The sequence below is a fragment of the Biomphalaria glabrata genome, chromosome 7, assembly GCF_947242115.1.
Source record: "Biomphalaria glabrata chromosome 7, xgBioGlab47.1, whole genome shotgun sequence".
Lineage (NCBI taxonomy): Eukaryota > Metazoa > Mollusca > Gastropoda > Planorbidae > Biomphalaria > Biomphalaria glabrata.
Window position 1 is genome coordinate 16,276,246 of NC_074717.1, and position 25,792 is coordinate 16,302,037.

A 25,792-nucleotide genomic window follows, 5' to 3' on the forward strand; every position below is an offset into this window, starting at 1 on the left:
AGACCCTGAACTATTTATACACAAAAAGAAGATCCCTGTCGTGAAAACTACAAAATTTTTAGGCCTCACCTTAGATTCCAAATTTAATTTTCTCCCCCACATTAAGGAACTTAAGAAGAAATGCCAAAAGTCATTAAACATACTAAGAGTACTCAGCCATACGGACTGGGGAGCTGACAGAGATACCTTGCTGCTGCTCTATCGGAGTCTAATTCGATCCAAGCTAGACTACGGATCCATAATATATGGAGCAGCAAGGAAGTCGTACCTAAAAATACTGGAACCAATACAAAATGCTGCCCTGCGTCTCTGTCTCGGCGCGTTTCGTACATCACCTATCCCAAGTCTCCATGTGGAGGCTGGAGAACTCCCCATGGATATAAGAATGAAAAAGCTTGCAATGCAGTATATAGTCAAGCTAAAATCCAACCCCACGAACCCTGCTTTTGACTCCATATTTAACCCCACAGAGGTAGAATTATACAATCGAAGGCCTAACGTCATACAGCCGTTGGGCCTTCGAATGAGAGAACCCATCCAAAATTTAACCCCACCCATTGACCAAATCTCTAAAATAGAAACCCCTCAGAATCCTCCTTGGCTAATGAATAAACCTAAATTAAATTTATCCCTCCTTAATTTCAAAAAAGAAAATACAGACCCAAGTATACTACAAGTCCACTTTAGGGAACTGCAGGAGAGCTACGGAGATTGTGGCACCATCTACACAGACGGATCCAAAATGGAGGGAAAGGTCGCGTGTGCCTGCTCCTTTCGGAACAAAACAATCTCCCGTAGACTCCCCGATGGCTGCTCCATCTTTACGGCCGAATTGCATGCAATATTGCTTGCACTTATGACCGTAAAAGCATCAGAAAGGAGTAAATTTATAATCTGCTCCGACTCCAAATCTGCATTGCAAGCTTTGGGGCGGATGAAGACTGACATCCCATTGGTACATAAGAGCCTGAAGCTGTTGAACCTAATAACAGCCGACCGTAGGGATGTCACCTTCATCTGGGTCCCCTCCCATGTTGGCATTGAGGGAAACGAAGCCGCAGACAGAGAAGCAAAAGGGCCCTAAATCATGCGGTGTCAGGAACCCAAATTCCCTACTCGGACCTGAGACAAAGTATTGCCTCTGCCACCTATCGAGAGTGGCAGAACCGATGGGAGGCTGAGACTCACAGTAAACTCAGGCAGATTGTGGCGGATGTCAGGTGGCGGCCCACATCTAAGGGTCTGACAAGGCGTGGTAGCACAACCATGTCCAGACTTAGGATTGGCCACACCTACATCACGCACTCGTTTGTACTGAAGAGAGAGGAGCCCCCACTTTGCGAGTACTGTGACTCTCGCCTCACCGTGGAACATATCCTCGTTGATTGCCCCAGATACCAGGATGTCAGGGCGAAACATTTTAGAGCCACTAATCTAAAAACACTATTTAATAATGTCGACCCTGGGAAGGTACTGGGCTTTATTCGGGAAGTGGGGCTATCTACGAAGATCTGATTTCTGAATTTGTGAACATGCACTATTTACATTAGATTTTTACCAAATATTTAAATTTTTACTACCTTTACTATTTTAACTGTGAATAGACCTTAATTTTAATTATATTACTGTATAGAATCTGGCCCTTGTTGTTTAGAGAGAGAGTAGTCCTTAGGGGACTGCAGGCACGACATGGCCTAAATTGTGCCGATGTGCCTCAAATCAACAATCATCAATCAACGAACTGTCACGTCCCCCAGATAAATAGCTGACTGCCTTGTATCCTCAATAGCAGAAAAATCATCCACTGCACACTACACGCCAGAGTTCCAAAAAGTCAAAACCAGGGAGGAAAGACACCCCATTGATTTCAGGTAGAGAACAATGAAGACTACAACAAACCGTTCTCGCTTGAGGAACTGAGGGAATCGCTGGACAAGTCACATGACACAGCGCCTGGAGAAGACGAAATCCATTACCAGTTCCTCAAGCACCTTCCCGAACCCTCATTGGCAGTCCTGCTAGGGGTCTATAACTGTGTGTGGCAAACAGGCGCTTTCCCAAACAGCTGGAGGAAAGCCACAGTTATACCGATACCTAAACCGGGAAGAGACGGCTCTGACCCACCTAACTATCGACCAATAGCACTAACAAGTTGCATCTGCAAAACCATGGAAAGAATGATTAACAGTAGGCTTGTCTGGTACCTGGAAAGGAATAAAGTGATCTCAAACTACCAGTGCGAATTCCGGCAGGGGCGGATAACAACTGACCACCTGGTAAGGCTGGAAGCTTATATTAGAAATGCATTACTCAGAAGAGAACATCTAGTAGCTGTATTCTTCCATATAGAAAAGGCCTATGACACAACCTGGAAACATGGCATTCTACGTGACCTGGCGCATATGGGGCTTAAGGGACACCTCCCCCGTTTTGTGGAGGAATTCCTGAAAGATCGAAAATTTCAGGTTCGAGTGGGCAACTCCGCTTCTGACACTCATGACCAGGAAATGGGTGTACCCCAGGGCAGCATTCTGTCAGTCACCCTGTTCAAAATTAAAATAAATAGCATTATAAATGCGCTGTCCCCTGGCATAGAGTGCTCTTTGTATGTTGATGACTTTGTCATTCTTACTTATGGGAAAAACATGAACACCTTAGAAAGAAATTACAGTTATGTTTAAACAAAATTCAGGGTTGGGCAAACTATAATGGTTTCAAATTCTCAGACTCCAAAACAGTTAGTATGCATTTTTGTAATCTAAGGGGACTCCACCCAGACCCTGAACTATTTATACACAAAAAGAAGATCCCTGTCGTGAAAACTACAAAATTTTTAGGCCTCACCTTAGATTCCAAATTTAATTTTCTCCCCCACATTAAGGAACTTAAGAAGAAATGCCAAAAGTCATTAAACATACTAAGAGTACTCAGCCATACGGACTGGGGAGCTGACAGAGATACCTTGCTGTTGCTCTATCGGAGTCTAACTCGATCCAAGCTAGACTACGGATCCATAATATATGGAGCAGCAAGGAAGTCGTACCTAAAAATACTGGAACCAATACAAAATGCTGCCCTGCGTCTCTGTCTCGGCGCGTTTCGTACATCACCTATCCCAAGTCTCCATGTGGAGGCTGGAGAACTCCCCATGGATATAAGAATGAAAAAGCTTGCAATGCAGTATATAGTCAAGCTAAAATCCAACCCCACGAACCCTGCTTTTGACTCCATATTTAACCCCACAGAGGTAGAATTATACAATCGAAGGCCTAACGTCATACAGCCGTTGGGCCTTCGAATGAGAGAACCCATCCAAAATTTAACCCCACCCATTGACCAAATCTCTAAAATAGAAACCCCTCAGAATCCTCCTTGGCTAATGAATAAACCTAAATTAAATTTATCCCTCCTTAATTTCAAAAAAGAAAATACAGACCCAAGTATACTACAAGTCCACTTTAGGGAACTGCAGGAGAGCTACGGAGATTGTGGCACCATCTACACAGACGGATCCAAAATGGAGGGAAAGGTCGCGTGTGCCTGCTCCTTTCGGAACAAAACAATCTCCCGTAGACTCCCCGATGGCTGCTCCATCTTTACGGCCGAATTGCATGCAATATTGCTTGCACTTATGACCGTAAAAGCATCAGAAAGGAGTAAATTTATAATCTGCTCCGACTCCAAATCTGCATTGCAAGCTTTGGGGCGGATGAAGACTGACATCCCATTGGTACATAAGAGCCTGAAGCTGTTGAACCTAATAACAGCCGACCGTAGGGATGTCACCTTCATCTGGGTCCCCTCCCATGTTGGCATTGAGGGAAACGAAGCCGCAGACAGAGAAGCAAAAGGGCCCTAAATCATGCGGTGTCAGGAACCCAAATTCCCTACTCGGACCTGAGACAAAGTATTGCCTCTGCCACCTATCGAGAGTGGCAGAACCGATGGGAGGCTGAGACTCACAGTAAACTCAGGCAGATTGTGGCGGATGTCAGGTGGCGGCCCACATCTAAGGGTCTGACAAGGCGTGGTAGCACAACCATGTCCAGACTTAGGATTGGCCACACCTACATCACGCACTCGTTTGTACTGAAGAGAGAGGAGCCCCCACTTTGCGAGTACTGTGACTCTCGCCTCACCGTGGAACATATCCTCGTTGATTGCCCCAGATACCAGGATGTCAGGGCGAAACATTTTAGAGCCACTAATCTAAAAACACTATTTAATAATGTCGACCCTGGGAAGGTACTGGGCTTTATTCGGGAAGTGGGGCTATCTACGAAGATCTGATTTCTGAATTTGTGAACATGCACTATTTACATTAGATTTTTACCAAATATTTAAATTTTTACTACCTTTACTATTTTAACTGTGAATAGACCTTAATTTTAATTATATTACTGTATAGAATCTGGCCCTTGTTGTTTAGAGAGAGAGTAGTCCTTAGGGGACTGCAGGCACGACATGGCCTAAATTGTGCCGATGTGCCTCAAATCAACAATCATCAATCAACGAACTGTCACGTCCCCCAGATAAATAGCTGACTGCCTTGTATCCTCAATAGCAGAAAAATCATCCACTGCACACTACACGCCAGAGTTCCAAAAAGTCAAAACCAGGGAGGAAAGACACCCCATTGATTTCAGGTAGAGAACAATGAAGACTACAACAAACCGTTCTCGCTTGAGGAACTGAGGGAATCGCTGGACAAGTCACATGACACAGCGCCTGGAGAAGACGAAATCCATTACCAGTTCCTCAAGCACCTTCCCGAACCCTCATTGGCAGTCCTGCTAGGGGTCTATAACTGTGTGTGGCAAACAGGCGCTTTCCCAAACAGCTGGAGGAAAGCCACAGTTATACCGATACCTAAACCGGGAAGAGACGGCTCTGACCCACCTAACTATCGACCAATAGCACTAACAAGTTGCATCTGCAAAACCATGGAAAGAATGATTAACAGTAGGCTTGTCTGGTACCTGGAAAGGAATAAAGTGATCTCAAACTACCAGTGCGAATTCCGGCAGGGGCGGATAACAACTGACCACCTGGTAAGGCTGGAAGCTTATATTAGAAATGCATTACTCAGAAGAGAACATCTAGTAGCTGTATTCTTCCATATAGAAAAGGCCTATGACACAACCTGGAAACATGGCATTCTACGTGACCTGGCGCATATGGGGCTTAAGGGACACCTCCCCCGTTTTGTGGAGGAATTCCTGAAAGATCGAAAATTTCAGGTTCGAGTGGGCAACTCCGCTTCTGACACTCATGACCAGGAAATGGGTGTACCCCAGGGCAGCATTCTGTCAGTCACCCTGTTCAAAATTAAAATAAATAGCATTATAAATGCGCTGTCCCCTGGCATAGAGTGCTCTTTGTATGTTGATGACTTTGTCATTCTTACTTATGGGAAAAACATGAACACCTTAGAAAGAAATTACAGTTATGTTTAAACAAAATTCAGGGTTGGGCAAACTATAATGGTTTCAAATTCTCAGACTCCAAAACAGTTAGTATGCATTTTTGTAATCTAAGGGGACTCCACCCAGACCCTGAACTATTTATACACAAAAAGAAGATCCCTGTCGTGAAAACTACAAAATTTTTAGGCCTCACCTTAGATTCCAAATTTAATTTTCTCCCCCACATTAAGGAACTTAAGAAGAAATGCCAAAAGTCATTAAACATACTAAGAGTACTCAGCCATACGGACTGGGGAGCTGACAGAGATACCTTGCTGTTGCTCTATCGGAGTCTAACTCGATCCAAGCTAGACTACGGATCCATAATATATGGAGCAGCAAGGAAGTCGTACCTAAAAATACTGGAACCAATACAAAATGCTGCCCTGCGTCTCTGTCTCGGCGCGTTTCGTACATCACCTATCCCAAGTCTCCATGTGGAGGCTGGAGAACTCCCCATGGATATAAGAATGAAAAAGCTTGCAATGCAGTATATAGTCAAGCTAAAATCCAACCCCACGAACCCTGCTTTTGACTCCATATTTAACCCCACAGAGGTAGAATTATACAATCGAAGGCCTAACGTCATACAGCCGTTGGGCCTTCGAATGAGAGAACCCATCCAAAATTTAACCCCACCCATACTATTTTAACTGTGAATAGACCTTGATTTTAATGATATGACTGTATAGAATCTGGCCCTTGTTGTTTAGAGAGAGAGAGGGATCCTTAAGGGACTGCAGGCACGACATGGCCTTAATTGTGCCGATGTGCCTCAAATCAAAAATCAAATCAATCACCCTATTTGGATTTCCAGCGTACGTCCACACTGACAGGGAAACTTCGTTTATGTCTACAGAGGTGCAGCATTTCCTCCACAAGAGAGAACTTGCAACCAGTAGAACGACGGCTTACAGCCCTAGAGGGAACGGACAAATAGAGAAACTTAACGGGACTTTATGGAAAGCCATCACCTTGGCTCTACATTCTAAGGAATTGGACATAGCCAAATGGGAACTAGTACTAAATGATGCTCTGCAATCCATCCGGTCATTACTATGCACTGCAACTAACAGGACACCACATGAACGACTTCTTGGGTTCAACCGAAGAAGTGGTTCCGTGACATCCTTGCCAACATGGTTGACCAGTCCTGGTCCTGTCCTGCTGAAGAAGAACGTTAGATCATCTAAATACGATCACATAACAGAGGAAGTTGATTTGGTAACATGCAACCCTCAGTACGCTGTTATCCAAGCACCAAACGTCCGAGAGGAAACTGTCTAATTACGCATGTTAGCCCCTAGGGAGGAACAAAAAGTTATAGAAAATGAGAATCAGAGTAGAACAGAGCTTGATATTGGCTGCCCCATCCAAAGCTCACCTCCCAGGAATCAACCTACTGATTCTGTCAAGCCTGAACAAACCACCAGCATAACCGAAGACATAGCCAGACCGTCCGAAACTCAAGCAGATGAAACCACACGTACATACAATCTTAAGAGTAAGGAGAACTAGGCCCAACTACAAAGTGTAAAAGCTCATCAGCGTACTAGAACTATTATTTTGTTTATTCTACTACTTTCATTCGGCTTTGTTGACTTTAATGTGATATTTGATCTATCATGATATATTTTAATAAGCTATTTGATTTACCATGTTATATCAAAATTTTACATAATTTCATGCTATTCTACATTGTTTGTTTACTTGAATCTCTATTATTATTCTACACTTACTTAATTCTTTTATTCTTTATAATACTAGTTAGCAGTTAGCATAATTGGAACCGGGGATGAATGTTATGAAAATTGTATTCTGTATCGGTTATCGTTCTTATGTTTACATGTGCTTGTAACTCGTCCGTGAGAATGTGTTCACGAAATGTGTGGTGTGTAGTCATTCAGTGTATTAAAGCCATACTATACAGACATGGTTCTCGACTCTCTTATCTTTATGTTCATAACATAAGGGACACCTTCCCCGCTTTGTGGGGGAATCCCTGAAAGACCGAAAATTTCAGGTTCGAGTGGGCAACTCCGCTTCTGTCACTTCTAACCAAGAAATGGGTGTACCCCAGGGCAGCATTTTGTCAGTCACCCTGTTCAACATTAAAATAAACAGCATCATAAATGCGCTGTCCCCTGGCATAGAGTGCTCTTTGTATGTTGATGACTTTGTCATTTCTACTTATGGGGAAAACATGAAGACCTTAGAAAGAAAATTACTGTTAAGTTTAAACAAATTTCAAAATTGGGCAAATGATAATGGTTTTAAATTTTCGGACTCCAAACGGTTAGTATGCCTTTTTGTAATTTAAAGGGACCCCACCCAGATCCTGAAATATTCATACACAAAAAAAAGATCCCTGTTGTAAAAACTACAAAATTTTTAGGCCTCACCCTAAATTCCAAATTTAATTTTCTCCCCCACATTAAGGAACTTAGGAAAAAATGCCAAAGATCATTAAACATACTTAGAGTACTCAGCCATACGGACTGGGGGGCTGACAGAGATACCTTGCTGCTGCTATATCGGAGTCTAATCCGATCAAAATTGGACTATGGATCCATAATATATGGAGCAGCAAGGAAGTCTTATCTAAAAATACTGGAACCAATACAAAATGCTGCCCTGCGCCTCTGTCTCGACGCGTTTCGCACATTATCAATTCCAAGTCTCCATGTGGAGGCTGGAGCTCCCCATCGACATAAGAATAAAAAGCTTGCAATAGTCAACCTAAAATCCAGCCCCACGAACCCTGCTTTTGACTCCATATTTAACCCCACAGAGGTAGAATTATACAATCGAAGGCCTAACGTCATACAGCCGTTGGGCCTTCGAATGAGAGAACCCATCCAAGATTTAACCCCACCCATTGACCAAATCTCTAAAATAGAAACCCCTCAAAATCCTCCTTGGCTAATGAATAAACCCAAATTAAATTTATCCCTCCTCAATATCGCTAGCACTTATGGCCGTCAAAGCATCGGAAAGGAGAAAATTTATAATCTGCTCCGACTCCAAATCTGCATTGCAAGCTTTGGGGCAGATAAAGACTGACAGTCCATTGGTATATAATAGCCTGAAGCTGTTGGACAGGACCGATGGGAGGCTGAGACTCACAACAAACTCAGGCAGATTGTGGCGGATGTCAGGTGGCGGCCCACATCTAAGGGTCTGACATGGCGTGGTAGCACGACCATGTCCAGACTTAGGATTAGCCAAACCTACATCATGTACTCTTTTGTGCTGAAGAGAGAGGAGCCCCCACTTTGTGAGTACTGTGACTCTCGCCTCACCGTGGAACATATCATTATTGATTGCCCCAGATACCAGGATGTCAGGGAGAAATTTCTTAGAGCACACAACTTAAAAACACTATTCGACAAGTCGACCCTGGGAAGTTACTGGGCTTTGTCCGGGAGGTGGGGTTGTCTACGAAGATCTGATTTATGAATTGTGAACATATAATATGTACATACGATTTTTACCAAATTATTAACTTTTTACTACCTTTACTATTTTAACTGTGAATAGACCTTGTTTTTAATGATTTAACTGTATAGAATTTAGCCCTTGTTATGTAAAGGGAGAGTGATCCTTAAAGGATTACGGGCACGACATGGCCTAAATTGTGCCGATGTGCCCAAACTCTAAACTCAAACTCAGGTTCTATATATATATATTGTGATGTTGCTTATTCAGGCTGTCTTGAAGTCAACCAATTACTCTGCAGGCGTTTGGGTGTAATTGTTCGGGTGTATTCCGTGTAGTTGAACAACAATACATATAGAATAAAACAACACCTGTTTTAACAAGTGAAGAGATGTAGTCAACACTGATGAACAAGTTCACATGGATTTATTCTGATAAAAGGCCACCGTAGAAGTCTCTGTCACTGTCACTAAACACGTCGTTACCCTGGAATATTCTATCGCTAACTGATTTTCCGGTCTCTAACCCAACATATCCCAAACGTCACTAGTCCCGTTCAATATGCGTCTTCTATGGTGCGTCGCTAACTAACTAACCTATATAAATAAGGTGTCTAACAGATTCCTCCCCCCCTTGAAAAAAAAATATGTCAATATTTTTCCACTACTGTCAAGTCTTACAAGGGCATTTTCAATTTAAGGGGAAGACAACAAACATAAAATCTTGACATCTTCATCTTGACATCTTCATCTTGACTTGACAGTTCCTCATATTCAATGTCAATGTTCACAACATTCCAGAATCATCTTCATTAGTACACAGTTCATCATAAAAGAAAATGTGGCATCTTCTGGGCACGTCACACGTCACTAGTGTTCTTCACTGGCAGTAATCTGATAAAATACAATATTTCAAAAAACAATTACAGACTTTATTTCCACATTCAATAAATGTTTTTTTTCTTACCACCCTTTTATACGCTTTTGTCCATTTTTCTTTTATACTCACCCTTTTCCATAGAACTAACTTTCGTCAATGATATATGAAATGATTCACACAAAAAAAATATCCATACTTACTTTCAAATGCTTAACATCAAATTTACTTATCTCCCTTTTCCATAACATATAAATGGTGTCAATATATTAATATATATTACATAATCAATATAACCATAGTTTATTTACAAACTTATTTCATTTCAATGTCATTCTAGACAATAAATCAGCTACAATATTCACAGATCCACTAATAGCTTTCACTTCAAATTTATATTCCTGTAGTGCTAAGAACCATCTATAAACACGACTGTTTTTCATGCTCTTTTGCTGTATATACTGAATAGGTTTATGATCAGTTAATAATAGGAATTTCCTTCCTATTAGATAGCTCTCTAGCTTAGTAATTACCCATATTACAGCTAAGGCTTCTCTTTCAATGACACTATATTTTTTTTCTGCCTCTGACAATTTTCTACTTACATATAATATAGGATGTAAGTTATCATAGTTCTGCATTAGACAACCACCAATAGCATTACCAGATGCATCAGTTGTGACATAAAATATTTTGTCCTTATCGGGTAGTCTTAATATTAATTCATGACTAAAAACATCTTTAATTCTGTCAATAGCTTTCACACATTCCTCATTGCAAACTACTTTTTGAGGTTTTCCTTTTTTAAGTAAGTCATTTAATGGATTCACTATTTCTGCTAAGTTCTTTATAAACTTTCTGTAATAATTTACTATTCCTAATATGCTTTTAATTTGTCTTTTTGTTGTAGGTATTTCAATATTAAGTACTTTCTTTATGTTATCTTCAATAGGGCTAATCATGTTGTTATTTACTTTATGTCCTAAGAAAATTATTTCCTCCAATCCTATTTCTACTTTTTCTGCTTGAATTGTAAGTCCACTTTCTTTTATTATTTTGAATACTTCTTTTACATCTACCAAATGTTCCTCCCAACTATTATTAAAAATACATATGTCATCCAAATAGCAAATAACATTTTCTTTGTTTCCAATTATCATGTTCATCATTCTATTAAATGTGGCAGGTGCATTTACTAATCCAAAACTCATATAATTCCATTGAAAAATACCATATGGTGTTACAAATGCTGTGTAAGGTTTTGCATTTTCTGTTAAAGGTATTTGCCAATAACCTTTAGTTAAATCCAATTTAGTAAAAAATTTTGCTCCATTTAATTTATGTAAAATATCCTCTATATTTGGCATTGGATATGGATCAAATTCTGTGATGTTGTTAAGTTTCCTATAATCAATACATAATCGTATATCTCCATTCTTCTTTTTGGCTATCACAATTGGTGAAGTATAAGGAGATGTTGATGGCTCAATTATACCTGATTCTAGTAAATTGTCTATTTCTTTCTTTACTTTGTCTTGTAAATGTAGCGGTATTCTATATGGCTTAAGCTTGATAGGTTTTGGATCTGTTACTTTAATGTTATGTTTAATAATATTAGTTTTTCCTGGTATGCTGGAAAAAATTTCTTTGTATTCCTGTATTATTTTAGTTATATCTTTTGACTTTTCCTTAGTTAAATTATTAAGATTAATCTTTTGCCAAGTTTGATTCTCTTTTGTTTCTATTACAGGTATTTCCTTAATATCATTTTCATTGTGATTTTCATTTGTTATTATCATCAAGCATTCTTCTCTTTCTGAAAATGTATTTTCTATTTTCTCCTGAATGTTTTGTATCAACTCATCTTCTCTATCATGATACAGTTTCAAATTATTTATGTGATATGTTTTAATTTTCCCATTTATTTCAATTTGATAATTCACATCACTAATTTGTTTTATCACTTTAAATGGACCTTTCCATTGTTTACCAATTTTATTTTTCAGGTCATTTATTAATATTAATACATTGTTTCCTACTTCTAGTGTTTTCAATTGTCTTTTCTTATTTAGATTCTCATGAGCACTTTGTTTGTACTTCTTGTTGTTGTTATATGCTTGAGTCCATATTTCTTTCAACTCTGTTGTGATTGTTGTTTCACTGTCATTATTTAATTTATTCTCATTGCCTATTAGATTTTCTTTAAAAACATCTAATTCATCTCTGGATTTTCTTCCATGTATTATTTCATATGGTGAAAATTGTGTTGCTTCATGGATATTGTTTCTATGAGCAAATAGTACATAGTTAATGTAATGATCCCACTTGTTTTGATTATTCTGAATTATTTTTGTTAGTGATCTTTTTAATGAACCACCATATCGTTCACATAACCCGTTACTCTCTGGGTGGTAAACCGAAGAGTATATGTGTTGTATATTGTATTGTTTAGTCCATTTCTTAAATTGTTCTGACTTAAACTGAGATCCCTGATCACTCAATATAATTTTAAGTATACCATGTCTTGTAATTACTTTTTGAGTTATGGCATTAATGATATTCTCTGCACTTGTATTTGATAATGGGATTGCCTCTGGGTATCTACTAAACATGTCTATTACTGTTAGAATGTATTTGTTATTATTTTCAGTTTGAATTAAAGGACCTATTAAATCAATAGATACTTTCTGAAATGGTGCTGTAGGTTCATCCATTTCTTGAATAGGTGCTTTATTCACTAGGCTTTTGTTAGATCTCTTTTGACATATGTCACATGAGTTTATGTATTTGTTGATTGTTGCTTTCATTTTGGGCCAAAATACTTGTTTTGACAAATTCCTATAACATTTCTTTACTCCCCTATGTGCTGCTAAATTATTATCATGTGTCATGATTAAAACATCTTTCCAATATTTCTGTGGTAAGACAAGTTGTTTTATTTTCTTGTTATCATTACTTGTTTGTCTAAACAATATTTTATTCTCTATACAAAATTTCTCCATTGGATTATTATTGTTTTTATCTGATATTCTTGAATAAATTTTCCCAATAATATTGTCATTCATTTGTTCTAATGCAAATGTGGGTGTTGTTTCTTTTTCACTTTGAAATATTTGTGTTTCAAGACTATTTTGTGTTTCATTTTCTATCTCTCTTTCCTTAACATCTGTATTTTCTATTTGTATTACTTTACTGGTTTCTTTTTCTTTATCATTACTAATTACATTTATTGTATTTTCCTGTTTCTCATCTTGTTTATTCATTGATCTTGTTATTACCATACTTGTTATATTTTGTGTTTCTATGTTTTCATGGTTTTGTCTTATGTTTTTGTATTTGTTTTGCCAGTCTTCTAATTCTTTTCTTGAACATTCTTTAACTCCTTTTATGTTTCCTACTAACATATCATATCTCATTTCTGGTATTGCAATGCCATCACAATAGCCAGTGAAAAATGGAGTTTCAATGTATACCCTTATAGCTTTAAATTCCCTTATGGTGCCATCTGCTAATTCTACTTTCTTAGTAAACCCTTTATACCAATGAGGTTTGACAAATTTAGTTTTTACTGCCAAGGTGTTACAACCTGAATCCCTGATTAATTCCACCAGAATTCTATCTACAAACCCTGGGTACACTGCAAAATTGTTCCTATTTCCTTCCATGAAATATATCCTATCTGTACCTTTGTTTTTGTATTCCCTACTGTAACTTCTATTTCTATAATTTCCCTTGTCATTCCTATCTCTACTCCTATATCTACTGTTATTTTGTTCATTGTATCTATTTCTACTTCCAGATCTACTATTCCCTCTTCTACAGTTAGCTGCTATATGACCTTTTCCTTGACATTTAAAACAGGTTATTTCACTATATTTTCTATTTCCACTATTTGATCTGCTTCTATTTTTACTTCTATCAATATTTTCTTTGGTGTATCCTATCAAATCTACTTTGCTCTTATCCCTATCAGAAAATGGTTTATTTGGATAGGCATTTTTGTATACTCTCATTATCTCTGTTATTTCATCTATAGTTTTTGGATTCCTTTCTCTAATAAAAGATTGTAACTGAGGATCACATTTATTTACAAAGTTGTCCACTAGAATAAAATTTTTTAATCCCTCATAAGAGTTATTCACTTTTTCTAATTTTACCCACTTATTGAAAAAATCCTTTTCCATATTAATGGTAGTTTGGGGTTCTATTCCTAATGATGGTATATTGTCAAAGTATTTCTTTCTAAAAGTTGTAGCATTATGACCATAGGCATTCAATAACTCTCTTTTTAAAACCTGATAGCTATCATCAATATGATGGTCATGATTTTGGCATATTGTTAGAGCTTGACCATGAACAAAGTCTATCAGTATTTCAGACCATTCTTCTTCAGGCATATTAAATGTAGACATTTTTGCCTCATATCTTTTCAGGAAATCACCAATGTCATCCTTCTGTTCATCAAAACTTTGTATCTTTCTCTTTAGCCATGTCTGCGAATTAGGGTTGTCTCTTTGTGTGGTACTATTTGAGTTATTTGTGTTATTTCCTTGTTCAGTTTGAGCTCTGGCTTGTGCTGCATCCAATCTCATCTTCTCCATTTTAGCTTCATGTTCTCTAATCTTTTCTCTCTCTTTGTCTTGCCTTTCTATCTCTTCTTTCTGTCTCTCTATCTCTTGTCTTTTTTCTTCTTTCTGTCTCTCCATTTCTTCCTTCACAACTTGCTGTACATAAGCTGCTAAGTCCTTTCCTTTTAACTCCATGGCCTTTCCATCCTGCATAGCTGCTTCCTTAACCTCCTTAACCCTTAAAACGCGTGTGGTAGTTAAGCCTCTAAACATCATAATTGTTATTCCAATTTTTATGCACTCATTGTAAAACAGCTCAGCACTTTAAGGGTTAAGGTCCACATATGATGATGTAGCCATTGTGTTTTATTTTCACCCAAATTTATATATTTTTACTTAGCCTATATTAGTTATGGCTATACTTTAAACTTATTTTATATTTAAGTTTTTTCAAACTTTTATAAAAGTTTTAAATGTTATGTCTCTATCTATAGATTTAGTAAATGTGTAAATCTAGTCTGAGTTATTATTTATGGTTATATTCAAATCTGTATATTAGGTCTAATATCACACAAATTTAAATTTAGTATATTATAGTATGTATAATAATACAATTTAGATCTATAGTTATCAAGAGCACTCTGACAATTAGTATGAATAACTATGATCAATTTTAAAATCTGATGTGACTGAAGTGTCTAGGGTAAATTCAAAGACTGTCTAGAGTCTAGATCTAGAACTTAGTAGAACTAGAGTAGATAAGATAAAGATAGATTATCATAGATTTCTTAGATCCAATCCAGAAATTATGGTTCTATTTAACCATACGAAATAAATATGTGTATACAATGTCAAATATATCTTCAACAAGATATATATATCTAGAATGTACTACCTTCATTCATTTTTCAATTAATAATATTTCAACTTAGAGTCTAGATGATTTAATTGTACCAAAGAGATGTACAAAATTTGTAGATCTATATTTAGCCAGACGACAGTGTTTGACTACATAGCCAGTTTCGGCATTATTCTCATGGCAAAATCATATTTGATTTTAACCGCTCAAACTAAAATTATTTTAGTCTGATTCACAATAAAAGAATCCTACCCGCACTTTCTATCATTAAGTGAAAAAAAAATACAGATCTAATTAAATTAATAAAAATAAATAATTTAAAATAATATAAACAAATGAAATAATTAAATGAGACTGTCACTATGGGTTGGGATATGACAATATGGCATACAATGATAACGTCACGAAGTAACTAGGCAACAATGGATATGACGTTTACACAAACAAAACAATCACAACCCTAAACGTATAATATAGCTTTTCATCTAAATTATGTCTTCTACCCCGAACGGGTTTAAGGCTTCAGCACCACCTGAATTTTACTCAGGCTAACATACCAAATTTAGACAAAATCTATTTCTAAGGGCAATCTAAACATATGCTAAACAGAAAAATGGCACTTAGCTTTTGATAAGAAAGATCCCTTTGTTCGGACTCCCGAATATCAATATGCTAGATCACAACAAATTCCACTCCCTCTCTTCCAGTTCTGACTCTGTTCTCCGGTGCTACCAGTATCCCACGTAATGCCACAGATGTCCTGATATGCCACAGCAAAATGTTTCAGTTCCTTCGGCGACTGTTGATGACCGTATGTGTGGTTCTGACGACTTTGTGTACACAGTTACTGACGAATAGGTTAACGGTTCTTCTGGCGACGACTTGATTTGTGTAGACGACTATTGACAAATAACAGTCTCTTGACGGCAACTTGATCTGGACGACTGACGAATAACGAATTTCTTGACCATGACTTGATCTGGGCTGACGAATAACGGCTTTCTTGACGATGACTTGATCTGGGCTGACGAATAACGACTTTCTTGACGATGACTTGATCTGGGCTGACGAATAACGGTTCTCTAAAATAGTTCACTGCTTCTGCTGCTACTCTGGTAGTACGACGAAGTTTGCTGTTGTACGTTGCTTCACTAGACCAAACTGTCCAATGTAGACTAGGTGAGACCAAGGTCACCTCCGACGACGTTCCGTTATACGATTAACGGTTTTCAACGAAATTAAGTGGATGTAGCTGTCTCCACAACTGCAATATCAACAAGTCTAGATATGGTCTAGACCAACGAATACTAAATATATCAATGTCCAGTACTGATAAATATTACTTCACTAACCTTCCAAAGGTTAAACACAGTGACCGTTATAAAAGTGGCAAGCAACCGGTTCAATGAGCAAACTGCTCCACAAGAATCTCTCCAAGGGTAAGACGACAGAGCGATTTAGTTAGCTACCAAACTTGTAGTACTCACAATACTTCTGACAGCGGGCAAACTGTCCTTCTCGAACCTGACGAGGTAAAACTTGATACTCGATGTGGTTCCTATGACGAAGAAAAAAATATGTCCAACAGGTTCACTAACGATCTCTCACCCGTTATGAATGAACGGTTTCTCTGGTTGTAGGTCGATTCAGCATATGAAGATCAGGCTTTGATAATATACTGGTTAAGTAGACCAGACGTTACGATGATTACTGTCCTGACGAAGGTCACCCTGAGTTAACGGCTCGTTGAACGTGTGATCAAACAGGCGACGACTGCTTGTAGATCCAGAACAAAGTCACTCTGCGATGATGCTGTGTTCAGCCGTACTCCGATGAAATCTTATATCTTCGAGTGCACGACCCTCACCTGAGTAAACGTTCTGCTTCGAGGTCCGGTTCGATGTTCGGGCTTCGGGCCACTGTGATGTTGCTTATTCAGGCTGTCTTGAAGTCAACCAATTACTCTGCAGGCGTTTGGGTGTAATTGTTCGGGTGTATTCCGTGTAGTTGAACAACAATACATATAGAATAAAACAACACCTGTTTTAACAAGTGAAGAGATGTAGTCAACACTGATGAACAAGTTCACATGGATTTATTCTGATAAAAGGCCACCGTAGAAGTCTCTGTCACTAAACACGTCGTTACCCTGGAATATTCTATCGCTAACTGATTTTCCGGTCTCTAACCCAACATATCCCAAACGTCACTAGTCCCGTTCAATATGCGTCTTCTATGGTGCGTCGCTAACTAACTAACCTATATAAATAAGGTGTCTAACAATATATAAACAAGAATGCTTGCTTAAGAGTATAGGATATATATTTACATATATATATAGCGTAGGGGGGTACTATATATATTTTATATATATGTGTGTGTGTACTTAAATTACATTCTGACACTTAATTCTTTCGGAAGACGTTTATTGTACCCTAGAATAGGTTCTTCCAGGAGTTAGTGGAAAAATTGTAGACTTGCCAGCAAGGGAGTCTGGGTAAGCGCTGAGAACTCCCCCAGCGCGGGGCGGAGCCCCTCCGCGAAGCACTATTTCCGATATTGAAAGCCAAACAAACTTCTGAGGTATCTACAGTGCACTATCCTGCTATTAAAAAGTTTTATTTCAAAAACCTAATAAACTATTCTTACTGACTTAGATCCTCCCGAGCCGTTCGTCGCATTGGGCGGCAAGCTTTTTCTACAAAAAATCTGTCACTGGCAATGTCTGAAGCCTCTTCCCACCTTCTCTGAGGACCTCCCTGAAAGTGTGGCGCCAAGTTGTACTAGGATGTTACTGCAACTCTTATTATGCAACTCTAATTATGCGTAATTCATTTTTCGGAGAAATGTCCCGCAAACTCCAGGTAGAGCTATATACATGCATAAATACAATTTTATATTATGTTGTCCCCCTTCTAATATGTTTACATTTCGGTGAGGTGGGATGGGGCAATTGCATCTACTGCCCTTCCCACCCTTTGAGTGAAGGGAATTTTCAAATTTTAATACAGAAATCATAGTTTGTATACAAATTAGTTACATCCTATACTCTTAAGCGAGCAATTCTTGTATGTATGTATGTATGTATATATATATATTGGCGGGGGGCAAACAAAAATCCTGGATAAGCCTATGGTAGGGGGTTTTAAACTCAAAACCGCCTTGGCTGCGCTGGGTTTAGTATTAAAATCTCTCCTAAAAGAAACAAAATCAAAGCAAAAAATCAGTCACTAAATTCCGCCTCCCCCCTTTTTGAGAAAATTTCATTTCGGGGGGGGGGGGATAATTCTTTGATGGCTATGCTCATAGTGTCTGGTAACTGTTGTATGCTTTAGTCTTATATTGAATAGGGGGTTTTATAATAAAAAAAATTCGGAGGGGGTTTTAAACTCAAAATCCTCTTGGCTACGCTCATGGAATTAGGTGACTGTTGTTTGTATCTTTTTTTCTTTTGCTTTATAAAAGAGGGGGTTTTACCTCAAAACCCCCAGGAATGGGATTTTAAACTCAAAACCCCATAAGCTCCGCTGGGGCAAATGATGGTTTAATATTAAAATCTCACCTAAAATAGTCGGATCCGATAAAGATCCTACTGGGGCCGCCAGTGAGTTTGTGTGATAACACAAACTGTCTTTGTAAACTTGTTTAAATTTTATTTCGGGCCAATATATATATATATATATATATATATATATATATATATATATGTTTTTTGGTATATAAACTATTCACTTATATTTTAGGTTTGATTACTACAACACTAGATATTTGAAACCCTGGCTGTTAAGAGAGAAACCAAAATCAAGGGATACAACCATTGTACAAGGTTTTACCAAACTAAGTTTACAAGAGGCTAAAGCAGCTGTCAGATCTCAAGGGATCTCCAGAGATCCTTCCTTCTTAAATCTACTACAGAATACACATACCTTGGCTAACTTATATCAGTAAGTGTTTTTTTTAGCGGCCCCCGAAAGGGGAAAAGACGCTATTAGTTTTGTGTGAAATGTCTGCCCGTCTGTCCCGTTTAGATCTCGTAAACTAGAAAAGATATTGAAAAATCCGACATCACAATATTTTAGACCATTCAAAGTTCTGATGCAACGGCTACTTTTTTTTTCTGAAAGCGAAAACTCTAATTTTTAAAATCAGTTATGCAAGCAGTTTTTTAAAGAGAAAAAGCTAATTAGTATGCATTATAAGTTACACCTAATTTAAAACGAATAGTAATCTTGTAAACGTCATTTTCCTAAACGTTTGCCTATAGTGCAAATTACAAATAAAAGATATAAGACATCAGTTAGGCCAGGTGAGGCACGGTGGCTGAGCGGTAAAGCGCTTGACTTCCGAACCGGGGTCCCGGGCTCGAATCCTGGTGAAGAATGGGATTTTCAACTTTAGAATTTCGAATCCTGGTGAAGACTGGGATTTTCAACTTTAGAATCCTTGGGTGCCTCTGAGTCCACCCAGCCCCAATTGGGTACCTGACAGTTGGGGAAAAGTAAAGGCGGTTGGTCGTTATTCCGGCTACATGACACCCTCGTTAACCGTAGGCCACAAAAAACAGATGAGCCTTACATCATCTGCCCCATAGACCACAAGGTCCATAAGGGGAACTAGTTAGGCCAGATTAACATCTAGCTTTACATTCACTTTCACCTATCCTTTGATCTGCTGGACCGTTGGGGCACTACACAAGATCTGTTAACCTTCCTTCTCCATTCTTATCTTTCATTTGTCCTTGATATAATTTTATTCGGATGCTCTTTCTGAAAATATTGAAGCCTGCCTGGGTGGACCACTTCGGGGGCCGATTTTGAGTTTGTGTTTCCACACAAACTGTCTTTTGTAACCTTGTTTTTATTACCGCCGTGAGCAAACAGTTGAAAATCTGGGAAATCAGCTTCCAAGTAAAATGAAAGCTGTATTCCTTGTCTGTGTCTCTGTCACCTCCATACATCTGACAAAGTGGGACGCTTAGGCTGAAAGAAGAATTCAAGTCTTTGAGACTAAATGCTACAGGAAATTGCTAGGTATCAGATATAAGAAAAAGAAGACAAATGAGTTAGTACTTTTACAAGTCTACATTCTGGCTGGCAAAAAGAAGGGAACTCCTCAATACTTTGAAGAGACGAAAGCTAAGCTGGTTCGGTCATTTTGATTAATTGTCAAAGTCATCCTTCAAGGTACAGTGGAGGAAGCATGACGAAAAAAGGGTCATCAAAAGCAAAGCTGGCTGGACAATATAAAAGAATGGACCGGGCTCTCTCTTGATAACCTACTAACAGCTGCTGACTAGGAAAAATGGAGGGATTTGGTTGCGCGAACTGTCAAAGCACTCCTACGACAAAAGTCAAGGGACAAATGAGAGTGAAATTTATCTAAAGTCTTTGCCAGAAAGTGATTTGTAATGAAAATATATATGTTTGTCAAATTCGGAGTTACATCACATCAGACATCTTTTTATTTTTTTCTGGGAGGAGAGTTATTGCTAATTGGGTATGAATAAATAATTTTTGGATTTATAATTTCAATAGTCAGTACTTGCTATCTACCTTTGACAATACTCTATTTTATATAATTTTAAATTGCTAGAAATGTACTTCCAATAGTTTATAGTGTATCATTTCAAAGTGAAATTCCAATACAGGTTCTACCTTTTGCAAGTAAGAGTCATGAAACTCAATGCTTGTAATATTGGCTGTTTCATAGTTTAAACACATTTTTTATTAGGTTTATACTTTATTCCCATTACACAAATTTGTTTCGAAACCACATACTAAAACTATTCAACTGTGGATGGCAAGAATCTGTTGTATTACTAAATGTCTCAATATGACCAACCACTTTGAACGGAGTACCTTGGTGTAACTTTAGATCGCAAACTAAAAATGTGTGAGCACATCCAGGAAGTTGCAAGAAAGGGCTCAGGGAAAGTTTGCATTGTGCAGAAGCTGGCATCCACGAAGTGGAGAGCCCGAGCAGAAATGCTTCGATCATTGTATTTAGGAGCATTCCGATCACAGATAGACTACAGTCTACCTTTGCAAATCTATGGCTCTAGGGCAGCTCTTGAACAACTTGATAAAATAGTCTCAAGCTCTAAGATTTGTCTGTGGAATCTTTAGGACAAGCCCAGTAAATGCGGCTGAAATAATGGCTAAGGTCCACTAAACCTTAGGAGTGAAAGGTCAATACTGACTTGCTTTGAGCGGTATAAAAGGCTGGATGAATACCTCCCAGCTAGAAAACTAGTGGATGGTTGTAGATGCAGAAGACGTATTAAGATGCAGTCTTTTATGCATCATGCCACCAGACTGAATAAGCTGGCCTCTCCAAAAACCGAGGAAACATTCAACGTTTTCATCCCCTTCCCCCTTGGTGTCGCCCAACGACCCCAGACATACGCTTGAATCTAATAGACCCTAATGCCACTAAGCTAAGTCGTTTATCTAACGACTTTCAAATTCTAGCACTGGAGACCATTAATGCCTTCAAGCCCAGTGCAATTTTTGCATATACTGATGGGTCGGCATCAATAGATTCTGGAAGAGGAGGCTATGGAGCCTACATCGAGTTTTTGGGCTCTCTGACTCAGTCAGAATCTTTAGACCATGTGGTAGTGTTTTTGCAGTTTTGATGCGGAGGCCATGGCAGTCTGTGAAGCCTTAAAAGTCATTGACTCTTAACTTGGTGAGGGACATTTGAAGGTCACACATTGTTGTGGCCACTGACTCAAAACCTGTACTACAGGCTTTGCAATGCCCTGGACCATGGCCCCTCAATATCGACACTGTCATCATGGCCTCACACAACATAATGCAACGCTATGGCACCTCTGTAATAATGCAGTGGGTACCGAGTCACATAGGTGTGACTGGCAACACTATTGCAGATTCCTTGACCCACCAGGGAGGGCAAACACCACCCACCGAACAGGCTGTAAGTCTTTATCATGTTCTGGCTATAATTAAAAAAACAGAAATGGAAAAGTGGTTTGAGTGCTGGGACAAGTCCCAAAAAGCCCATGAAGTCTTGGAGCGCATGAAGCGCCCTGATCGCACTTCTAAGTGGTGGAGCCTGTCCAGTCCTGAGCAAGCTATAATAGCACAGTGCAGGACAGGCCACTGTCATGTTGGCTCATATTTCTCACGGCTATGTCCACATTTTGATTTACGGTGCCCCCGCTTTGGGGAAGAAGAGGAAACCGTGTCTCATATTCTTTTTGACTGCCCCAGACTTGCTGATCTCGGTCTCAACAGGTCTGCGAAACCAAAAATTCTCGACCTGTATAGCGACATATATGCACTACGCAAGACAGCAGGGTTTCTGTCCAGCGCTTTTGCAAGAGAGGATTTGAGCTTCTCAAGACCTCACTCAAATGGAGATGATGACGATCGCTCTTTCTCACACACGAGAACTTTGTAAGTTTTTTAAAATTACAATTTTACGATCAAAACGTATCCCTAAAACATGGCTGTCAAAAGGAAGAGTTCAACTTCTACAGGATGTTCCACTAAGAAGCCCAATAAAATCATCGACCAACACACGAAGATGAAGATCCTACTGAAGTGAGAAGGCGAGATGAAAGTCTTAGCCATCGCTAGTAGCATGGCGTTTTCTCAGTCCACCATTTCAACCATACTTAAAGAAAAAGTGAGGGAGACGCAAAGAGTACTGTGGGATATAAGGCAGCGCAAGTGCATGATCCATGAAACGGAGTAACTGTTGGCATAAGCAAGAAAATGCCCTTTGGTCTCCATATCATAAACAGCAACCACAGTGAAAGCACGTGAGGAGGAAGAGTGCATCGAAACATAGGTCTGCAACGCTATCAAAGGTTGGTTCCATCGCTTTGAAAGCCGATTCAGACAACACAACAGAAGCATTCATAGTGAAGCAGTAAGTGCGGATACGTAGGCAGCTGAGGAGTTTTGGATCTGCTGGTGAGATAATCGAGGAAGTTGGCTATCGACCAGAATTCATTTTCAACGTTGACGAGACAGGGTTGCTCATCAGGAAGCTGCCAACATGCCTGGGTTCATATGTAACCTGGGAAAATACTATATGTATTTAAAGTGTATACAGTATAGTTTAGTATAGTAGTATCTAAAGTAAAAAAAAAAGTTATTACTTACTCTACTATTAACAAGGTTACAAAGACAATTTGTGTGGAAACACAAACTCAAAATCGTCCCCCGAAGTGGTCCACCCAGGCAGGTAAAAAGACAGGTTTCAATATTTTCAGAAAGAATATCAAAATGAAATTCTATCAAAGGCAAATGACAGAGAACAGTGGAGAAAGATGGTTGACAGATCTTGTGTGGTGCCCTAACGGTCCAGCAGACCAAGGGATAGGTGGAAGTGATGTTAGATGTAAACCTGGCCTAGCTAATTCCATATAATGATTCTTATTGGTCTAATTGTTTTGTATAGGGACAATCTCTTATTCAAAGCCTCATTAAAGAAACAAACTGTTATAATTTCGTTAAAAAAAAATTAAATCCTTAGTTGAGTGACTTTTGTGTATACCTGTGGTCGCCAGCATCCTGCAGATTGCGCGATAATATGAAAACTATTATTAATTGTTGTTTTAAAATAAATTACACTTATATGCATATTACATAGATTTTTTCTCTTTGAAAAATATAGTAACCATTTTTTTTTTGTAAATGTAGTAGTAAGTAAGACAGAACTTATATAATTTAGCAATACCTTTGTATAATAATTTTTTTTTGACAAAAAATCTAAAACTATTTGCATAAATGTGTTTAAAATATGGTAAATAGTTATCTCCCTTACTAAATAGCTTCCTGTGTTTGTTACTATTAATAGTGAATAGTTGTAAAATGATGTATTTTTATGAAAAAACTGCTGGCATAGTTGATTTTAAAAATTAAATTTTTCACTTTCAGAAAAGAAAAATGTAGCCGTTTCATCAGAACTTTGAAAGGTCTAAAATATCATGATGTCGGATTTTCACTATCTTTTCTAGTTTACGAGATATAAACGGGACGTCTTTTCCCCTTTCGGGGGCCGCTTAAAATGATTAATACCTAGCCCAAATCTAATATCACACTTAACGTCGAAACATGCTTAATGATGAAATCTATGGTCTCTAACCCCGTCGTATAGTGGGGACTCACTGTATGTAAAAAAAAGGCTAAAGTAAAAAAATATTTTTAAACCATGCTTATATTTTAAAGGAGGCCTGGTGGCTGAGTGGTAAAGTACTTGACTTCCGAACTGGGTTCCCGGTCTCAAATCCTGATGAAGGGTGGGACTTTTATTTTGGGATTAGGGTTCTAATGGGTACCTGACATAAGTTGAGGAGAAGTAGCAGTTTGTTGTTGTACTGGCCACATGATAACATCGCATCGTAAACCATCGGCAACAGAAACTTATGACCTCTATATCATCTGCCCCATAAGGTCTGAAAAGTGAACTATATTTTTTTATATCTATTGAAATGCACTAGAAAGAAGAAAGTTTAAATTTTGCAAAAATTATTCATAGTTGATAATAATACACGAATCAATAAAAAAAAAAAGCCAATTACTTAATCATTTAGTGGTAATCAATTAATTAATTTGGTTTTATATTGGAAAAGGAAGTTAAACATTACAGTATTGAGAGACTTTACACTGATTTTGCGATTCTTCCATTAGATAGGCCTCCTAGGCTTTGTTTTGAAAAGGGTGTGTTTTTTTTATTATTTTTATTTAATATGCTTCCCATGCTTTAGCATATGTAAAATTGAAACACATTTTACCTAATTACCTAGTGTTGTTGTTTTTTTTACAAAGCTTATATCAACTCTGTTGTGAAAAATTTTTGTACACGTTATTTCTCTTACAGAATCTCGGATTCAGTTGAAATATTGCACATTTATTTTTTGTACTTGACAGAACAAGAATCACTTTAAAAAAAATAACCAATTAGTTAATTATTGGTAATTAATTATTTTGTTTGATATCTAAGAAGTGAAAGAATTTGTACTTGCCAGATGTGGTGGTATAAATTGAATCATGTCGTCGCTTAAAACTAACAATTTACCTTTTACCTATCCCTTAGTCTGTTGGACCGTTGGGGCACCACGCAAGATTTGTCAACCGTCTTCCTCCATTTCTCTGTCTTTTGCCTTAGTTAGAACCTCTTTCAATGGCAGGCCCGTCCATTCTTTTATGTTGTCTTCCCATCTCTTTCTCTGTCTGCCTCTTTTTCTTTTTCCTGGTACTGGTACTGTTCCCTGAAGGAAGGTCTTTGCGAGCCCTGATGACCCTGTAATATGGCCATAGATTTTTAGCTTGCGTGTTTTTTTTTTACGATAGTTAGCAGGTCATCATGGGTTACAATCGCTGCAGTAACCCTGTCTCTAATCTCCTGGTTTGTGAAGCGGTCTTTGAATGTGATACCTAGTATCCTTCTGTAGCATCTCAATTCCATTGCTATGATCCTCCTCTCTAGCTCTCCAATCTGCGTCCAAGACACGTGCATATAAAAATGTGGTCATGACCAGGGAGTGCATCAGTCTGATTTTGGTGACAAGGACTATGCCTTTGTCTTTCCATATTATTTTAGGTTTTTTT

The 25,792-nt window shown here is 38.3% G+C and overlaps 1 protein-coding gene and 1 long non-coding RNA gene across 4 annotated transcripts in view; one reads left to right on the forward strand and one right to left on the reverse strand.

The window, feature by feature from the left end:
• The window catches only part of LOC106070408 (sodium/hydrogen exchanger 2-like), a 199,614-nt gene that overhangs the window by 96,020 nt on the left and 77,802 nt on the right, over window positions 1-25,792 (forward strand). For all 3 annotated transcript variants that reach the window (XM_056036080.1, XM_056036081.1, XM_056036082.1), the window contains exon 9: window positions 18,950-19,150. In XM_056036080.1, coding sequence (XP_055892055.1) covers window positions 18,950-19,150 — 201 coding nt within the window. The remainder of the gene's footprint in view (window positions 1-18,949; window positions 19,151-25,792) is intronic.
• On the reverse strand, window positions 9,559-15,804 carry LOC129927373 (uncharacterized). The gene is made up of 2 exons (XR_008778987.1): window positions 15,243-15,804; window positions 9,559-9,796 (listed from the first exon to the last, which is right to left on the reverse strand). It is a non-coding gene; the product is annotated as an uncharacterized LOC129927373 (long non-coding RNA).